The sequence below is a fragment of the Podarcis filfolensis genome, assembly GCF_964270895.1.
Source record: "Podarcis filfolensis genome assembly, chromosome: 7".
Classification (NCBI taxonomy): Eukaryota; Metazoa; Chordata; class Lepidosauria; order Squamata; family Lacertidae; genus Podarcis; species Podarcis filfolensis.
The window spans coordinates 1,864,842-1,882,634 of NC_139603.1; the positions used below are offsets into that span (position 1 = coordinate 1,864,842).

The window sequence follows — 17,793 nt, forward strand, 5'->3', positions numbered from 1 at the left end:
AAAACACGCTGCTTTTTTGTTCATTGCCCAAGCACGGCGAGGGTCCAGGTGGGCACTTCCAGCCTCACCTAAAAGCAAGCACGAACAAGGGCGACACGGGACGAAAGAACCACTTCCCAACCGCAGGAGGGGCCCACAGTAGGAGGAGGAGAGCAGCTAAGGCAGCAGTAGTTCCTCTGTCTGCACTTCCTCACCTCTCTCCACCCCATCACAACCTTTGTCTTAAAGAGAAGGGAACAGGAACTGGAGGGGAAGTTGTATTTTGCTTGTCCTCGGTGGGGTTTGTTGCTGTTAACTGTGCTGCTAACATTTTTGAAAAATCTTGTTCTTTAACTGCGGGTCTTGCCGCCTTGGCCTGGAGCCAAAGAGACGGGTTACTCCCCACCCCCTCACGCCCGCCCAAACCTCAAAAAATTACATAACAACCCGGAAGAACAATCAAGGTTCCCCTCATCTCACCGCTCCCCAAGTAAAATTTATAATTCATGTATTTACTACATTTGCTGCTTAATCTTTCCCTTCATAATCACTGGATTGCCTTGCTGCCTTAAATTACTTGAGTGCATTATCTCAAGTTAGCTCATGTGTTTTAAAATGGGGGGGGTCACTTTATAGACACGTTTACTATTAACTTGAATAATTCCTGCATGCATGTCAAATGCCGGCTTTTCATCGCTTTCCCCCCTTCTCAGTATATGCAATAAAAAACTATGCGTATCATTTTAAAATTTAGTGCTTCCTTGAATCGACCCCCGCACACAGAGAGATACACGCACGCACATATACAAAATGTGTATTTTTTATTTTTTAGTCGAGTGAAAAAAGGAGAGGAGGTCGGTCGCATCCACATGAAGGGGCTTTCCTTAATATTGTGGCAAGATTCCGAAATGAATGAAGAGATAGTCCATTGAAAGACGTTGAATGCCATGACAACTAGGAACAACCTCAGATTTATTCCAAACAGTTAGAACACATTGAAAGAGGGCGTCAATCATGTATTATTTCGCCAGTGAAATAAATGCAAAACCTGGTCTAGGACAAAGGCTTCCAACAGAAGCCGGACATTTGTCTACATTTCGCCCATTGTCCGCAGCTTAGCAATCGGTTTGTATTTGTGTTTGCCCCGGTCCGACCACCCAGGATGCGCTCAGGGACTCGCTTTTTTTAAAAAAACACCCCGAAACCGAACCATTGTCATCCACATCACATACTAGATGGGAGGCATGGGGGGGGGGAATGGGACAGGGAGATATAAACTGATAAACCACCATTAATTGCTTCGGAAGGTCTTCGGGGATCGCCCACCTCACGCTCCAGCACAAACACACCCAGACCACCGCGTCCCAGTTTCCAAGTCCCAGTTCCAAGCGGTTGAGAAACTCTGACAACTATAGCATCTTGATCGTCTCCGCAAGTGTCAGGGGGCTTTGGGGAGAAGCGGTTTTTACTGGGTGGGGGGCAGTCCTGTTTGATTCCCCTTTTGAAAACCATCCTTCCCCCAAGCCGGCTTTGAAGACCCCAGGAGGATCCCATCCACCGAGTTCTGCTGTGCCCGAAATGTTGCCGTCCGCATCGCCGCCGCCCCCGCAACCCCACCCAGATTCCCTCGGAGATAAACAATGCTGCTGTATTCCGCCTCCAGCCGTAGAGCGAGGGACAGAGAGTTCACTCTTTAAAAGGAGGGGAGAGGGGGGGGAGAGTCCCAAGAAAAGGCTACGAGCCGTGAACCTCTGGGGACCAAACCAAGTGGGGGGGAGGGGGAGAACGGAGGGGGAGGGGAGAGTCAGCAGCGGGGGGGGGGGGAGTTTGGTTCAAGTGAAGACAGAAAATGCTGGGAATTTTCCCATCCACAAGGTTTATTGTCCTTTCAGTGTCCCTAAGATAGGCTATTTAATACTGTCTGAATAAGCAGTAGCATCGTATTCTGGGCACATACATGAGAGAATTTAGGTGCTATTTTAAAAGACGTAAAATTCATTGGTTTCCCTTTTTTTAAGAATGCCTTTGAAATGCGTGTTCCAGCGGGGGAGGGGGGGTTCTCAAAAATTCCAGTTTAAAACAGAATTGGTTTTGGTTTTGTTTCTTTGTTTTTTTAAAAAAAGGCTAGCTCTGGCTTTTACAGCGGTATGCCTTGTTAAACGCACAAGTAATCTCTCCAGAAAACGGAAGAGTGAAATAAATTAGTCATGTGCAAATAAAAAAAGAAAACACCAAAAAATCGTTCGACTCTATCTAGGAGCTGAATTACCCTCTTTATTGCCAGTTTAGCTGATTTCGGAGCAAACTGGAATCAATTACTTGCTGTTTAATTTCTAGCACTCATCCTTAAGCCTCAACCAAAATATTGACCTAGGAGGTTTACATAAGTTGGGCTCTTGCCATCCCAACAACATCTTGTTTAGGTAACCACGAATTTGAATAGATTCCCCATTTTGTCTTTTCTTTGCACTTTCTTCTTCTAAAAGTGGCGGATTTAGCTCAAGCCACTGTAAAACAGTCAATTTTCTAGCTTGCTTGGAAAGAAAGAAGGAAGAGAGAGAGAGAGAGGCAGCTTTATGTCAGCAACGAGAATGGGAAATGAATGCAAAATCGGGTTAGAGATGGTAGTGATGGTTGTTGGGGGGGTTAAAAAAAACAAAACCAGAGGCAATTTGTTAAAATGTACTTTCAAGTATGTGGAATATCTGGCTACTTGCAGCTCCTTTGTATGTAAATACTGTGGAGAAAAGGCCCTCCCCATCTTTGTAATTAATTGACACGTTATACCACTCATCATGTGCTACAGCACCAATGGTGGAGGCTCGCATCCCCCCTCCCAAAAAAACCCCGCAATTTCACATCTGCAAACACTGTCTTCATCCACTTGACTCCTAAGACCCGCCCACACGTGGCCAACCTTTTGCGTTTTTAATGCATTTCTCTCCCCCCCCCCTTTTCTCTCTCTCTCTCTCTCTCCCTCCTCTCGGCAGGTTCATGTGCGGAGACCAACCTTATATGGACTGCCCGTCTCAGCAATGGCTTGTTTTTTTCGAGGAGGCACCGTCAGCGCGCTGTGCTTAAAGCAGACCCTCAAGTAAGCGCACGTTGGCATTTTTCCTGGAGTTACAAAGTCTTGCGGAAGCCCCGCCAGTTGCCCCCCTTGTGCTCCGCGGCTCTTAGCAGCCAAGCCCGAAAAGCGCAGATATTAGATGCTGAAAGACCGCCGCTGATTTTTGCCCTCCTCCTCCCACCACCGCCACCCCTCCTCCGCCTCCTCCGCCGCTGCCACCGCGTCCCCTCTTTTATTCCAACCCAACACCCCCCACTTCCTTCTTCTCTCCCCCCACCTCCCCCCCCCCCAACCGGTGTATGTTTGGCGAAGCAAGAGGATTGACAATCTGGTCCTTCAAAGTTTCCTGCCTCAGATTTGCCCGGAATATGTCTCTGACCAACACAAAGACCGGCTTTTCTGTAAAGGACATCTTGGACTTGCCTGACACCAATGACGAAGACGGATCCATCGCGGAAGGGGGCGACGAAGAGGCGGAGGGGCCGGAACCCCCCAAAAAGCCCGGGGTTTTGGGGACAACCGCCTTGGACTCTGTTCAGACGCTACCTCTGAAGAACCCCTTTTACGACAATACCGATAATCCCTACACGCGTTGGCTCGCCACCACCGAGAGCATCCAGTATTCCTGTAAGTAGCCAAACTTACACTGGGGACCCCTCTCTTTGTGAGTCTCTCGCCCTCGCCAGGAGCCCGGATGAGGCCGTGCGGCTTCTCCTCCGCTCCTCTCCCCTCGCCAAATTCCTCCTTTTGCTGTTGTGTGTCGTGCGTGTTTTAACTTCTTCTTGGAAATGACGGGAACAAATGGGAGATCTGGGTTCTTTAATTACCTGAACCGAGTCAAGATAATAGCTTTCAATCCTTGTTTGAGAAAGAATAAAACTCCAGTCTGAAAAGATTTTAAAATGTGCCTTCCAAAATTCTCCCAGCCACCCAACCGTGTTTCTTCTCACACACACACGCACACGCACACACACACCCGCTTCCCCTGAATCCTTCTTTCTACTTCTCTAACCAACAGAGTATGCTTTGTGGGGAAATTTTGGATGGCTTTGCTTTAGACGTTTGTAAACCGTCCCATTGGCTGTGCTGGATCAAAGAATGGCTTGTTGAATTATCCTTTAAAAATCAATCCACGTAGCCCAGAAAGAAGAAGTCCGTTTTGTTTGTTTGTTAAAGGAAGAGACCAAAGTCCAAACGTTGTAAAAAGCGGGGGCGGGGGGCTCCAGCGGGATATTCTCCTGCGCAAGACTGCATTAAAATGATTGGGAGCTACGCAAGACCGCTGTGGATTGCGCCAAGATTTTTATGGTGACCATGGTCTGTCTATATCTACAAATCCTTATCTCTTACTATTTCTGTACTGTGTTTCCTAACAGATTTATTAACATGGCATATATAGTCACCTTGTTTTGCCTCTATGCTTTCTATTTGTGTTTGTAATTTTCCGAGAGGGAAAGAAGATTAAAACGCACAGTCGCCTATACCTCACAGGGGAAGGAGAATGTGTGGCTGTGACAAACACGCATCAGATAGAGATGTTTCCAACAACACACACTTGATCCAAAGGGCTGTTAGGGACTTAGTTGTCACATATATGCAGAACTAAACTGGGGTTTCCCCGTTGCAATTTGTTGTACGTTTAGTCTTGGTGAACCTCCCTTTGGAGACCCAGAGGCTCATTTCTTATTGAGGATGAGGGTGGGCGTCCCAAAACGAGGGGGTTGCAGAGGACCCCCGTCACTTTCCTTTCTCCGGGTTGGGAAGTTGAGAAGGAGCAGAGCCCGGCGGGTCACCAAGAGGGTGGGGGGGGGATCCTGCGATCCTGCTCGATCCTGCTCGCCTGCCTGCCTGGCCGGCCGGCCGGCTTTCTTCTGATCTGCTTCTTTTGTGGCTTCCCCTCAGTGCACGGCTTGGCATCCAGCAACTCCCAACAGGACTCGGCGTCCAAATCTCCGGAGCCTTCGGCGGACGAGTCTCCGGACAACGACAAGGAAACTTCGAGCAACGGCGACTCCGGCAAGAAACGGAAACGGCGGGTGCTTTTCTCCAAGGCGCAGACTTACGAGCTGGAGAGGCGCTTCAGGCAGCAGCGGTACCTGTCGGCGCCCGAGAGGGAGCACCTGGCCAGCCTGATCCGCCTCACCCCGACGCAGGTGAAGATCTGGTTCCAGAACCACCGCTACAAGATGAAGCGGGCCCGGGCCGAGAAAGGTATGGAAGTGACTCCTCTCCCCTCCCCGCGCCGGGTAGCCGTGCCCGTCTTAGTCAGGGACGGCAAGCCGTGCCACACGCTCAAGGCACAGGACTTGGCTGCCGCCACCTTCCAGGCGGGGATCCCCTTCTCAGCCTACAGCGCCCAGTCTCTCCAGCACATGCAATACAATGCCCAGTACAGCTCGGCCAGCAACCCCCAGTACCCCTCAGCGCACCACTTGGTACAAGCCCAGCAATGGACTTGGTGAACTCTCTCGAGAGCCACAGAGACTCCAAGGAGAAGGATTCCAAATCAGTCCGGCTGGGGGAGGAGGGTGCGCGCGCGCGCGCGCGTGGACGGGTCAAGACTGAGATTCCGAGGCTGGGGCGGGGAGGGGGTTTCCTTATTTGGGGGCGGGGGTCAGTTTTCATTATTTTGGTCGTTTTGTGCGCCATGTTTACAAGGGGGGGGGGAATACGCCGTTGCTAGTGGTCCTGTCTACCTACAACTACAGATTTTAAAAAAATAATAAAAAACGATTAAAAACTGAACGCTTTTGTGGTTTTTGTAAAGTATGTTTGTGTGCCGTAGAAGCTGTTGTCAGCTGTATATTAACCAAGGAGCGAGTAATTTAAAAATAGAACGTTATTTCTCATTTATGCAGAGATATTTATGGTCATGTATAAAATTCTGGCCACTATTAGCACTTCTACTTTTATTTTATTTAACGGTAAACCTATTTAGTGATTGTTGACATAAATTCAGGCCGGCCTTTATTTTTGGTTTGTTTCTGATTGGATAGGAAATTCCCTCCCCGTGGCGGGGGGGGGGAGAGCGCGCGCGTGTGTATATATGTATGTATACACACATACGGAATGAAAAAGTATCCATATAAATATACATGTACAAATCCGAACAGAAAACTAGGAGATTTTGAGACTTTTATAAGAATTTTAATCAGAATGCTGTGTTTTGTTTTGTTTTGTTTTAAATTCACATTAAACGGAACGCTTTTGTTGTGGTTAAACATTAAGTTAGCCTCTCTCGTTTTTCTTTTTCTTTTGTTAGTAACGCTGGAACAAACTCTGAGGAGGGGGCTCCTGCTGGAAGACACAGCAGAGAGGGAAGCGGGTGGGTCTCCGGTTTGGATCCGTGGAAGTGGCTGTGGGAGGAGGCCTAAGCGCCTTGCGAGCGAAGTTTGCCCAGGGCTTGTGCGCCGTAGCCGGAGGAGGACTCGGAGTCTTAGAACTCTTGAGGACGAGGGCAGAGACAGGAACGGGGCCTCCCTCCCTCCCTCCCCACCCCCGGCCCAAACTTTCTTCAATCTGAAGCTGAATATAATCTCGTCCTCTTTGCCTTCTGCCTGCTCAAGTTTATCTACTTGAGATACTAATAAGGAGATAAAGTGACGGGTGGAAATGAAAAATCAGCCTCCCCTCTGCCCCTCCCCCATCCTCCCGCAGCCTCATTTAAATGTAAGAGTGCTCCTTCAAGATGAGAAGCTTTTGATTCTAATAGCAATTCAATGGCGTTTACTTTCTCAGCTGGGTTGAGGTTGGTTACTTCGAAACTGGAAGTCCCGCCGCGAGGTTCCCTTCCGCGACTTCTCGCCATGTCTTTGCGACTTTGGCGAGGGAGGCCAATGTTCACACGTCCACGCAGACGAAACCGCGGGCTGCTTCAGGGTCTTGTTTTTGGGGGCATCTGAACCTCACTAAGGTGTGGTTTTTCTGCTCCCCTCCTGGGCAGGGAAAGACATTTTAGACAGTGGGAATTGTTTGGAGCCGCTTAATGAGGTGAAGCGTGGCTGGTGGAGACGTTTTAAGACCCCCAAAGACCTTCCTCTTAAGAGGAGACCGCGAGCACGTCCATTTCGTATCCGGAAGGAACAAAGAGAGATGGGGACTTAATTCGGATCGGGTGGTGCTTGATACAAGCTGAAAGCGTTAGCTGACAGGTTATCCGGGCCGCTTGTCTGCTTTGCCCGAAGAATGCGATTTGAAATCAGGCCCGTCGAAAGCACTTTCACATGTCAATGCTGCGCCATGTCGGAGACTGTAGCTCTTTCCCGAAGCTCAGCAAACAAGTGGATCCATAGAAGGGGCACCCTGGGCACGGAAAGCAGTCCCCGTGGAGCTTCCGCCAGAGCTGGCCACGTTTCAACTCCGCATCCAAAGCAAACACAATTATCTGGCGCCGAGATCTCTTTCTGCTGCAGCCTTCGCTAGCCTCTCGGAGAGGCTGGGGATTGAACGAGCCAGCCTTCGACTGCTGCACTCGAGGGCCCGCCGCCAACTCTGAGGCCAAAGCAGAAAATCTGCCTCCTTTTCTGGGGTGGCTTCTCTGCTAGTCTCTCGCAAAAGAGCAGTCCGGCCGTGGACCAGCTGCAGGCTTCTCTGTGGGGCAGCCCATTTGGGATTGGGGCCGTCGAAACTGCCTCCGGTGGGCTGGCAGCTTGTCCCTCGAAGCTGAGTTTGCTTTTCGGGGTGGGGGGAGGAAGGAGCTTTTTCCCCTGCTAGGGAGGGTCTTTATAGGAGCTCACCTGCTCCTTCTGTCCGACTTGCTTGCACCCAGTTGCAGGCCTGCTTCAAGCCCCGATTTCAGACTGGACTCCTAGAAACCCAATATTTAGAACTGATCTATCGTGGTTCACATTCAAGCGCACCGTCCCGTGAAATGCTCTCTTTTCCCCTCTTTCCAAAAGCAAACCTTCCATCCAGAGCAGGGGCGGTGTGTCTGTGCGCGCGCGCGCGCGCGCGTGGAGTGCGGGGAGCCGCTGTCTCTCCGGTCTCTACTAAGTCTATCAAGCTGGCGAAGTCTTGTGTGGCCCTAACCCCCAGTGGCCTTCCATTTCACACGCCGGTGGTGGCGCGGGAGTTTGGGGTAGTCTATCTTTGCACAATATACAGTACCCATCACAAAACGGCACAATAAGGGAGGCTGGGAGTTGAGGATGTTAGAGGCGTGCATATTAAGTTGGGGTGGGGGAAAGAAAAGAAAGCCACGGAAGGGACAGAGAGGGGGGAGAGAACGCTTTCCCTCCCTCTCTCTTCTTCTTTCCCTTGTTCTTCTCGGGGTGTGGGTGTGTGCGTGTGTTTAAATGCAATTCATCAATTGGCGTATCTGGAATGAGCAGAGCATCCCCGAGTCAGGGGGAACTACCTCGGGTTTTGTTCCGCCTGTCACTTGGTGCCATTGTGAGCCACGTTGCACATGCCGTATTCCATATGGACAGCTGGGCCGGGAGAGGGCAGAAAGGGACCTTCACAAAACCCAAATTGTATCCGCCTTTCAAAACCGGTATTGTTGTCTGTGAAAGGAAGACGAATTAAAAATCCGTGCTATATCTATTCGAAGAAGAAGAAGAGTCCTTTCCCTCCCTCTTCTTGAAAGCAAACATGGCCTCTTTTTTTCTCTAGAGTCTACTGAAAATATGCCTCTAGTTTCACAGACAATTAGGTTCTTGTATCTACACAGAGGTTAAAACAAAAACTCAGCCATAAAATTACTATTTTTTTAAAAACGTTGGTTTTATGCCTCCCTATCCGCCCCCCCCCCCGTCCATCCTAATTGTAGTTCCTCTGGCTGCCTGTCTAACTGTTTAGCTGGCTGTTTAGCTCGCTGAGCTGGGCCGAGAAAACAAGGAATCTCATTCACGAGGAGCTGTGATGTTATGCAGAGACTCCTCAGATCACAACTGGATACGGTTGCTGCTGGCTGCTGCTGGCTGATGATATATGTGTATGGTTCTCTGCCCTCCTCCAGAGAAATCGAAAACCAGCCCCATGCTGTCTAGAATGACCACAGGAAGTTCTCTGGAGGACGACTGATGGACACCATCCAGGCAAATTTAAGCGCTTGTAAGTCCCACTGATTTCACGGGGAGAATTAAGCATTTGCTTATATCTGCCCTTTGGAAATCCATAAGATTTAAAGGTGCTTAATTTTGTGCTTGAGTCATGCCATTTTAATCACAGCTCTTAGGTTAATATAGCAGGCCATTGCGAAAAATCGGTACACCTGGGCTTGCACCTCTTACTATGTTATTCCAACATCTGTCTTTCTGTCTATCTAGGGAAGCCAGGGCGTTTCTGGTTTAGTACCCTCCTCCTTGGTATACCGGGGTGTGATTCTCAAAAATCACTGATGATACGCTTTTATTCCAAACCTGCAGTTCTTCCTTAGCCAGTCAGTTTCTTCCGAGTCATCAACCGCCAGGACGCAGCACGCATAGTTACGCCGTTTGACGGTGGCAATCCAACCATATCTATTGGGAAGTAAATCCCATGGAGACCAACGGGCCTTGTTTCCTGGTAAATCTGACTAGGCTCGGAGTGCGAATACTGCTTAAACTGGGGTGATTAAGCGCTTGCTTAACTTTCCCACTGAAAGCCACGGGACCGAATAACAAGTAATGCCATATTGACAATAACGACTGACTCGCATTCCAAAGGACGCCAGTTTACGAAACCAAAACAAGCCCCTTTCTCGCCTCCTCGGTTCCTCAAAAGGGGCTGTGTGTTTTCGTGGCTCGATCGGGCCCCACCAGCCCAGCCTCCTCGAAGGAAAGCACATTTTTCGGTATTTCAATAGAAACGCCGGAGCGAAATCTTTGTGTTCATTGGTTAAGCGGTCGCTGTTACTCAATAGGTTTTTGAAGACAATAGCAGGAGGCAATTTGAAAGAACTACAGCGGGGGAAGGGAGAGAAAGAAGACAATGAAAAAATGTTCCGTGCATTTGAAAACTGATGGATTGTTCCTGGAGCTGCAGGTCTCTGCGCGCGTGTGTTCCTGAGCACTGGAGAGCCTCTCCCAACTGCTACCTAAGCCGCCTCCTCTCTGAGCCGTTTTCTTCTATTCCCCCCCCCCATCGCTTTCTCTCCCGCATCCCGTCACTGGAGTAGCTATTTAGGGAGAATCAGCTAACCTGATAATGAGCTGAAAAACCCCTTTAAGCTCAGGAAATAACCTACTTTCATTACCTATTGACTGTAAGGCTTAGTTTAGACCTGGCGTGGGATTTTTTTAAAGGGTCTTTTCAAGAGGCCTGGTCAATGAGAAGCTAATCCAATATTTACAAAGTATAAAGACAATTCTCAATTGTATTTATGAAGGACCGATCACCGTGCGATCACTTGGAGGAGGTGGAGAGGAGAAGGCAGAAAGGAGGGGAGGAAAGCAGACTCTCGGTTGGTGGCAGCAGGTTGGAGACCTCACCGACGCCCCGCCCCCCCCGCTCCAGCCTCCACCCGCCACCCCGAACTTCCTGCGCGGGGCCCAGCTCAAGAAGCGCGCGCGCGGAGCGATGTAGCAGCAGATACTCGTGAAGTGTTGGTGTGTATTAGATATTGTATTGAGCAATATTTCAGGAAATATGTACTTGTGGCGTCCTGAGAGCGACACTCTTGCTCTGTCGATAAATCAACTCGCTTTATCCCAGCATCTGCAAATAAACTCTCTCTCATCTCCCCCATCAAAAGAAAACAATTTAGTTTTATTGCTTTATTTCTCTCCTTCCCTCCCTCCCTCTCTTCCTCTTGGAGGCCTTCTTCGATTATAAACGCTGTTATTAATAAAGCTAGCTAGGCGAGCTTTAATCGCTTACAATCGGGCGAGGAGGAGGCGGGGGAGCCGCGGGGGAGGAACAAGCGTCAGGCTCCGGACGAGTCTCTCCCTTTTACTGACACGCTTTCGCCACAAGGGGTCACTAGAGCCCTTCATTTCTGCACCGTTGACTCTCCACCCCCACCCCCACCCCCGTTGGAAATCCAGAGCCGGCATAGATGTACCTTTTAGGATTTAAAATGTTGATCACAGGGGATGGATAGAAAGAGTTTGTTATTTTATTTGTTTCAGCACTGCCGAAGTTGGTGTCCGAAGTTTCTAAGCGCCCGGGACGTGCTATGTCTGAATCCAACTATTTTATTTGGATTAACAATGGTGCAGCGACTCAAAAGTATAATCTTCAATTGCTGATCTGTTATCTGCTCCGGGCCGCAGCCAGGATTTATTTTTTGGGGGTGGCAGGCTTTAGGGGGAGGCAGAACCAAGTTATCTGCAATGCAACTGGTTAGTTAAGTATTGTTTTATTTATTTGCTTAATCTAGGCCTGCCTCCTCCTGGCTACGCCCGTGTATCTGCTCCTGTCAAATAAGAGGGCGGCTGCTTTTTTGTTTCACTCAGTGCAATTCCGGAATAAAATAAAATAAAATAAAAACGCTGCAATGGGGTTGTCAACTTCCTTCGCCACAAAGCAAACGAAATACGTTCTTCACTTTAATTCACAAGCAAGCATAATTGTCCGCCCATGGCTTGAGGGGAGCTCGCTGTCCATTATCTGACCCTCTGGCAAAGCAGGGCCAGAACGTGGCTTGGCTGGAAAGCGAAACATCGTCACTCGGTGATGAAATTCTATCTATTCACATAGACTGACCAGACCACTTGCCTGCTTTGGGGAGGAGGCAGCTGGAATTCACATTGAATGCCGAGGGTCAGTTTTATTTTTGGTTGTGTGCAGCGCAGTCAGGCAGCTTCAGTCTCTAAACGTAATTGTCTTATGGAGGTGGGTGCTCTTTAGATGATAATGTGTCTTACTTCACTTCAAAATGTGATAAGCGACAACTGGTGTGATAATCGACAGCATGAGCGGGGTTTTTCAGGTGCTGTTCTTACTTGTGTAGAACCGCATTCAAAATGCAGGCTAACTTTGGCGATAAAATAATGCTCCAGCATTGTTTGGATGATTCATTTACCAAAAGCATGAATCTATGAAAGTGTGGAGCAATTGGTTGTGTGAATTATCTCCAGCAGACTTCAGAGCACACAAACCAGGCATTTTTTGCTTGTGGTGGTGAACTCACATCCAGGCTGCACATAAAGTCAATGCCTGAAAGATTTCTGCCTGTGAGCTTCAGTGTGCAGAAACTGTCGCAGGTTTCTAAGGGGACTTTGCAGAGTTGTACATATAAAATGAATCTCAAGGTTGAGAGGACAGCAGAATCTTGGTGGTGACAGTGGCCCTGGATGAAGATGTAGATAATTGTTTGAATCAGATGCACCCAGTGGGGGTCATCTGAGCCCTGTCAGGCAACATCCAGATGTACCTCTGTAGCACAGATAGTCATCATCCATGCATTTTATGTGTAAGAGCCACTCTATCCACTAAACGGAATGATGCAGTAGACTGAGGAGGTGGGAGATTCTGGGATGTACCACTTCAGGCTTCAGGAGGGGGGTCATGTTTTACAATGCTCATCTGTGTTGAAACAAAACCTCTCTTAGTAAAGCCGTTTCCTTAAGGTGCCAACTTCCTGCATGCAAAGAGTTTTTTAATGTGAGGATTGGGGGTTTTTTAAATAAAAAAATGGCATGCACACACCCCAACTGTAGTCTGAAATAATGCAATCCAGAATTCTACCACCTCGCTCTATCTCCTCATTCTTTGTGAGAACAACTGTGAGCTCTTTTTAATCAGAAGACTACAAAGAGGCTGTGTGTCAGTTTCTGGGTGATGCTTGAGTACTGCCCCATGAACAAGAACAGATTTAGTTATTCCATGATGTTATTACTCAGGGTTAATAGACGGAACAGTGATTAATATATTCCCAAGTGGTCAGGGGATAGTAGGAGTAACTGCCTTTCCATCTCTCATTAAGACCACCTAACTTTAAATCAACGTCCTTTCTCATTTATAAAGCAAAGAAGTCCCCAGAACAAAAATTATTAATTTGAGTAGAGAGAGATTATCATAGAAAGCTGGTCTCTCTTTTCTTTTTTCTTTGTGTTGCCCCTGTAGCAGCAATCCTGTTCAGGATTCCAGCCAACAAGATAAACCCTTTTCTCGAATACTCCATTACATCCTCCTCCTCCTCCACCATTCTGACTGCCAGCATTTCATGCCCACTGAGCATGCACAATGAATTTTCCCCAAGTACGCTGATGCTGTGGATCTCCTTGGGGATTTTGCCCATTTTGATTGCATAAGGATCCACACTCAAATAATGATGTTAGCCTGCCTCTCCACCTTGCAAAACTGTAGTAAGGGTTACTGAGATACACATGTGAGGCCTAGAATGTTCTATGTGCTACCACTGCTTAGCATGGGTCTAGGAATAAAGGAATAGGTTGTCTCCTTACACCCCACTTGTACAACAGAATACACTAACTTCTCTCTTTTTAAAAATGCCATTCCCCTCTTGTTCTGAATCAAGAAGTATGATGCATGAGCCTGTGGCTTTGTTTTTATCTGTTAAAATGATCTGAAAGGGGGAAAGGGAGCAAAACTGTAACCAACCACAGAGAGGCGCTATTGGATAAGAAGAGGGCATCAAAAATAGTGCAGCATCTCATCCGAGACAGATTTTTGTGCCATTTGGTATCCTATGTGAAATGAAGTTGTATTATCCAGGGGTATACCAGGGGTTTTGAATGACCTCCTGTGGGCAAAGATTGTTTGAGTTGCCTCAGAGCCCTTCACCAAAGCGGGAAAAGGCACTGGCTGCTTAAATGTTGGATTTATCATCTATGCATCCGAGAGCAAGATTGTCAATGCCTTTTGCTTATGCTCAACCTCCCCAGAGAGGAGCCAAATGTGAGATGATACAATTTCTTTGGAGAAAAACTGAGATATGCATGCAAAAGTGACCCAACGGTTCATCCATCAACATTTCTACGAAGAGAACCAATTTCCTCAACATGGGGAATGGGACAGGTAATATTTTGAATCCAGAAGGCCCTAGGTTCTCAGTTTCTGGTACCTCTGGTTAAAAGGATTTCAAGTGCCAGGGTTTGGAAAGTCTCAGACCTTGAGACCCATTTCAACAGTGATCTAACTGAACTTCAAATGCTCAACAGTCTACTGTCATCAAAAAGCACAAGGCTCTTGCGTTAAAGTTAGCCCAGAAATGTTTGTGAGGCTCCTTCAGACATGCTTGGTCATTCTTTACTCTGGTGGACCCTGGAATTGGATCAAAGCATCTCTGTGGTGAAAGTCAGAGAAGTTCCTGCATGTGCCTGGGATTTGGAGGGGGTCACATGCCCAGACGGGGGCAAGAGGAAACTTGCTTGCTATATGTGATGGTATTCCGTGTCTGGCATTATATGATTGATAGTATTCAATGGTATTTAACATTTTACAGTTGTTGGCATTGTTCAGTTTTTGAAAATTCATACCCAGCACCTGCCAATACCAAAACACTCCCAGGCTGCCAATAGGTAAAATCTTGAATTCTGAATAGAGAATTTCACATTCATATTTTTAATTTGAATTTAAATCTGATGTGTTTCTTTCAAAATTTAAATGGGATAACAGCAATTGTAATTATTCATTCAGCTTCAGGTATAAGCAAATCATTGTCTCTCTGTACCAGTTTTCAGATGGAGCACGGTCCAAGTATTGGAAGAAATGCATTCTCTGGCTTCCTCCTCCAGCAGTGACAAAGATTGGCTGCCAATAAAAGTCTTTCCCAATCTGATTTATCTACCCTGCAGTATCACAGAACACACACTTGATTTTTTAAATTTGTGGTCTTTGTCTTTTATTGTCTAATACTTGACAATTCTGTATGTTTCTTTTGTTTAAAGAAAAAAAGCCAAAACAAATTGTTGTAAAAAAATCTAATGCCCTTTTCTTGTAGAGCAATGCCTTAGCAGTGAGTAATGCATTCCTGTGATTTGCTCCTTCCCTCTGCAGAAATTGTGTCCTACTGAAGATTAAGGATACTCATCTGAAAACTCATTTGTCATACAGAGAGGTGTTTATTTGAAATGTTGCGTAATGTGACTGTATCACATATTCCTAGTAAACGAATTGTTACATGGCAATCATCAAATCAGGTCCTTAGAATAAAGAATCTCACTGAGAAGACAAAAAATATTGACAAAAGGTAGCTCGCTGTGAAATAGTGTTTGTGCTGTATCTGAATGGCAGGGGTGGGGCAGGAACACTCCGCTGGGTAAACAGATGCAGAGTAAGCATAGGACACCTCTCATGGTCAGGGAAAGCTTTCTGGCTGGATTTCCCCATATAAACAGCAGGTGGAGTTGGCATCTGTGTGGGTTCTTTCCAACTCTACAATTCTATGATTCTGCAATTCTATGATTTCGTCTACAAGCCTTTTTGATTCCTCTAAATATGAGGCTTCCTTATGCTGTTTCAGATCTTCTAGCTCAGCTTTCAAACATCTCTAGAAAAGGTATTTCTCAGCCTCACTGCCTGAGATCCTTTTCACTGAAAATAGCTAGAATTTAATATTGGACTGTTCTGTGCACAAATCTCCACATCTGAACTATGGACACTCCTCCCAGATGGCAGGAACAGAGAAGTCATCCACCCAAGTTCACATACCATGATCCTGCAGATGTAATCTATTTAGGGAATGAATTATCTGCAGAATCCTGGCCTTGGTCTTTCTAAGGAAATTCAGCAAGAGGAGCATCTTTGGGAAACAGGGTACTGCTCTCTAGCTAACCTTATTTCTGCACACACACCCCTCCCCTAACCAGTCCAATACATTTTCTCTCAGGAGGCAAAGGCCTGCATGACGGCAGAATCTCCATATGCACAGTAGGACAAAGGGTTCTGTATCTTCCAGACTTCAGTGACCTGTTTATTTTATTCTATAGCACCATGGCTGTGCAAGAGAGTTTTGGCAGGCACAGCTTATAGATGAGCGCAGGCAGAGAAAGTGCTACACACCATGTTGCAGAACAGGAGTCCTGGCTTCCTTTCCATCAAGTCACCTTCACCTCCCCTACAGGTTGCAGATGTTGGATGGTTTTAGATGAGTAGGAGAGGATATTTTATTTATTAATTATCCTTCATCTTCTTACTTGTGTAAGAATGCAAATACCTATTTCAGCAGAATTAAAAATCCCATCCCTGCACAGCTTATCTTTAGAAGCTTTTAGAGAGAAGGAAGAAGAAGAAGAGGAGTTTGGATTTGATACCCTGCTTTATCACTACCCGAAGGAGTCTCCAAGTGGCTAACATTCTCCTTTCCCTTCCTCCCCCACAACAAACACTCTGTGAGGTGAGTGGGGCTGAGAGACTTCAGAGAAGTGTGACTGGCCCAAGGTCACCCAGCAGCTGCATGTGGAGGAGCGGAGAATCGAACCTGGTTCACCAGATTACGAGTCTATCGCTCTTAACCACTACACCACACTGGCTCTAAGGCTGTTTGACCTAGAAGAATTATGATATCCAATGATGCTTTGGCAGACTTGGATCATCTCCCTTTTATGTTTCCTTCTCAGACTGTTTAAAGAAACAAGAAACAAGATTTACTCACATTAAAATACTTGCCAGGATTCAAAGAGATACAGTGATGAAAATCAGGCTGGCAATAATCCTTAAAAGTTACAGCAGTCCAGAGTTCAATTCAAAATGATGTGCTTCTTTGAGGAGACCACAGACAACTTTATCCCATCATAGGTAAGAAGAGTGTGCAGCGGCAGGAAGAGGAAGTTTTCTATTGTTCTCCTTCCTACCACAAAAGTTTAGAGGTTGTGACATCATATAGTCCCGTTTATGGCTCTCTAGAAATCATGCATCTGTGGTTTTGGCTGCAGATTCTCCCACAGGAGAGCCTTCTTTCAATTACTGGGATAATAAATGAAGGTGTCTAGCCAATCCCTGGGTCTATCCTGTTGTGAGTAGAGTCTCTACAGCAGCTGAGCTTGAGCCGGATACCAGGACAACCTACCATGAACTAACTAACTAACTAACTAACTAACTAACTAACTAACTAACTAAAACTAACTCTCTATCTCTCTCTCACACACACACACAAACGCACACATGCACACACACACACACACACACACACTGTGTGACACCCCAGCAACCTATTGTGTTTCAGTTCCTTTCCTCCTCCTCTTCCTATCTGCAGTTTAGGAACAATAATAGTGATCTGCTTTGCATGGTTGCTAGTAAGGTTTACTAAGGTAATGTGTGTGAACTGCTTTGAGTATTCTAAAGTGTCAAATAAATGTTATGAGTTGGTTTCACAACCCCCAGTTTGATGCTGCTCAATAGCAACAGGGTCCCATTTCATACTGGGGTGCACTGGCTATTTCTGCAGGAAAAATCAAGGGCAAACCTCTGGGTTAACATCACATGAAGTTTGGCCTTTGTTCAGTCTTCTACATTTTAGTTTCTTTATACCTCTACTCCTCCCCACCCCGTTCAGCTCAGCTGCCATCAGCATTCTGAAAGCTTTTGACAATTTAGGGATTCAAATTCTTCAAATTTACAAACTTCTATAGTTCAGTGTACATAGCAACTACTTCCTTATACTTCATTTCCAAACCAAGTATCACTAAACCAGCTGAAGAGAACAGCAATGGTCAGGACTGGGACCACAGTGCAGAGAGAGAAGGGCTTTCCCTCCAGGACATGATCCTGACTCAATCCCTTCCTCCAAAACTTCTACTTGGTCTATGAAGGAAGCAGCTTTGACACTACTACCAGTTACACTACCCCACTCCACCTCCCATATCAAATTTTCCTGCCTGGTTAATTGGCACTCAGGAAGAAGTAGGACTTTGCAT

The 17,793-nt window shown here is 46.8% G+C and overlaps 1 protein-coding gene and 1 long non-coding RNA gene across 5 annotated transcripts in view; one reads left to right on the forward strand and one right to left on the reverse strand.

Moving 5' to 3' along the window:
* Positions 1-3,076, reverse strand: part of LOC310767440 — a 46,004-nt gene extending 42,928 nt beyond the window's left edge. Inside the window, exon 1 of the long non-coding RNA XR_014550905.1 lies at positions 2,990-3,076. This is a non-coding gene — a long non-coding RNA (uncharacterized lncRNA). The remainder of the gene's footprint in view (positions 1-2,989) is intronic.
* Positions 2,136-16,646, forward strand: NKX2-2 (NK2 homeobox 2; the record flags this gene model as incomplete). Of its 4 annotated transcripts, none has more annotated exons than XM_083624354.1 (3): positions 3,349-3,676; positions 4,952-5,260; positions 16,498-16,646. In XM_083624354.1, the coding sequence occupies 3 exons, from the start codon at positions 3,349-3,351 to the stop codon at positions 16,629-16,631; spliced, it is 771 nt and encodes a 256-aa protein (XP_083480480.1). In that variant the 3' UTR covers positions 16,632-16,646. The 4 variants fall into 4 exon arrangements, with proteins under 4 accessions (XP_083480477.1, XP_083480480.1, XP_083480479.1 ...); XM_083624353.1 differs by lacking the exon at positions 16,498-16,646 and adding an exon at positions 14,613-15,085; XM_083624352.1 differs by lacking the exon at positions 16,498-16,646 and adding an exon at positions 10,359-10,737.
* Between the last annotated feature and the right edge of the window lie 1,147 nt (positions 16,647-17,793).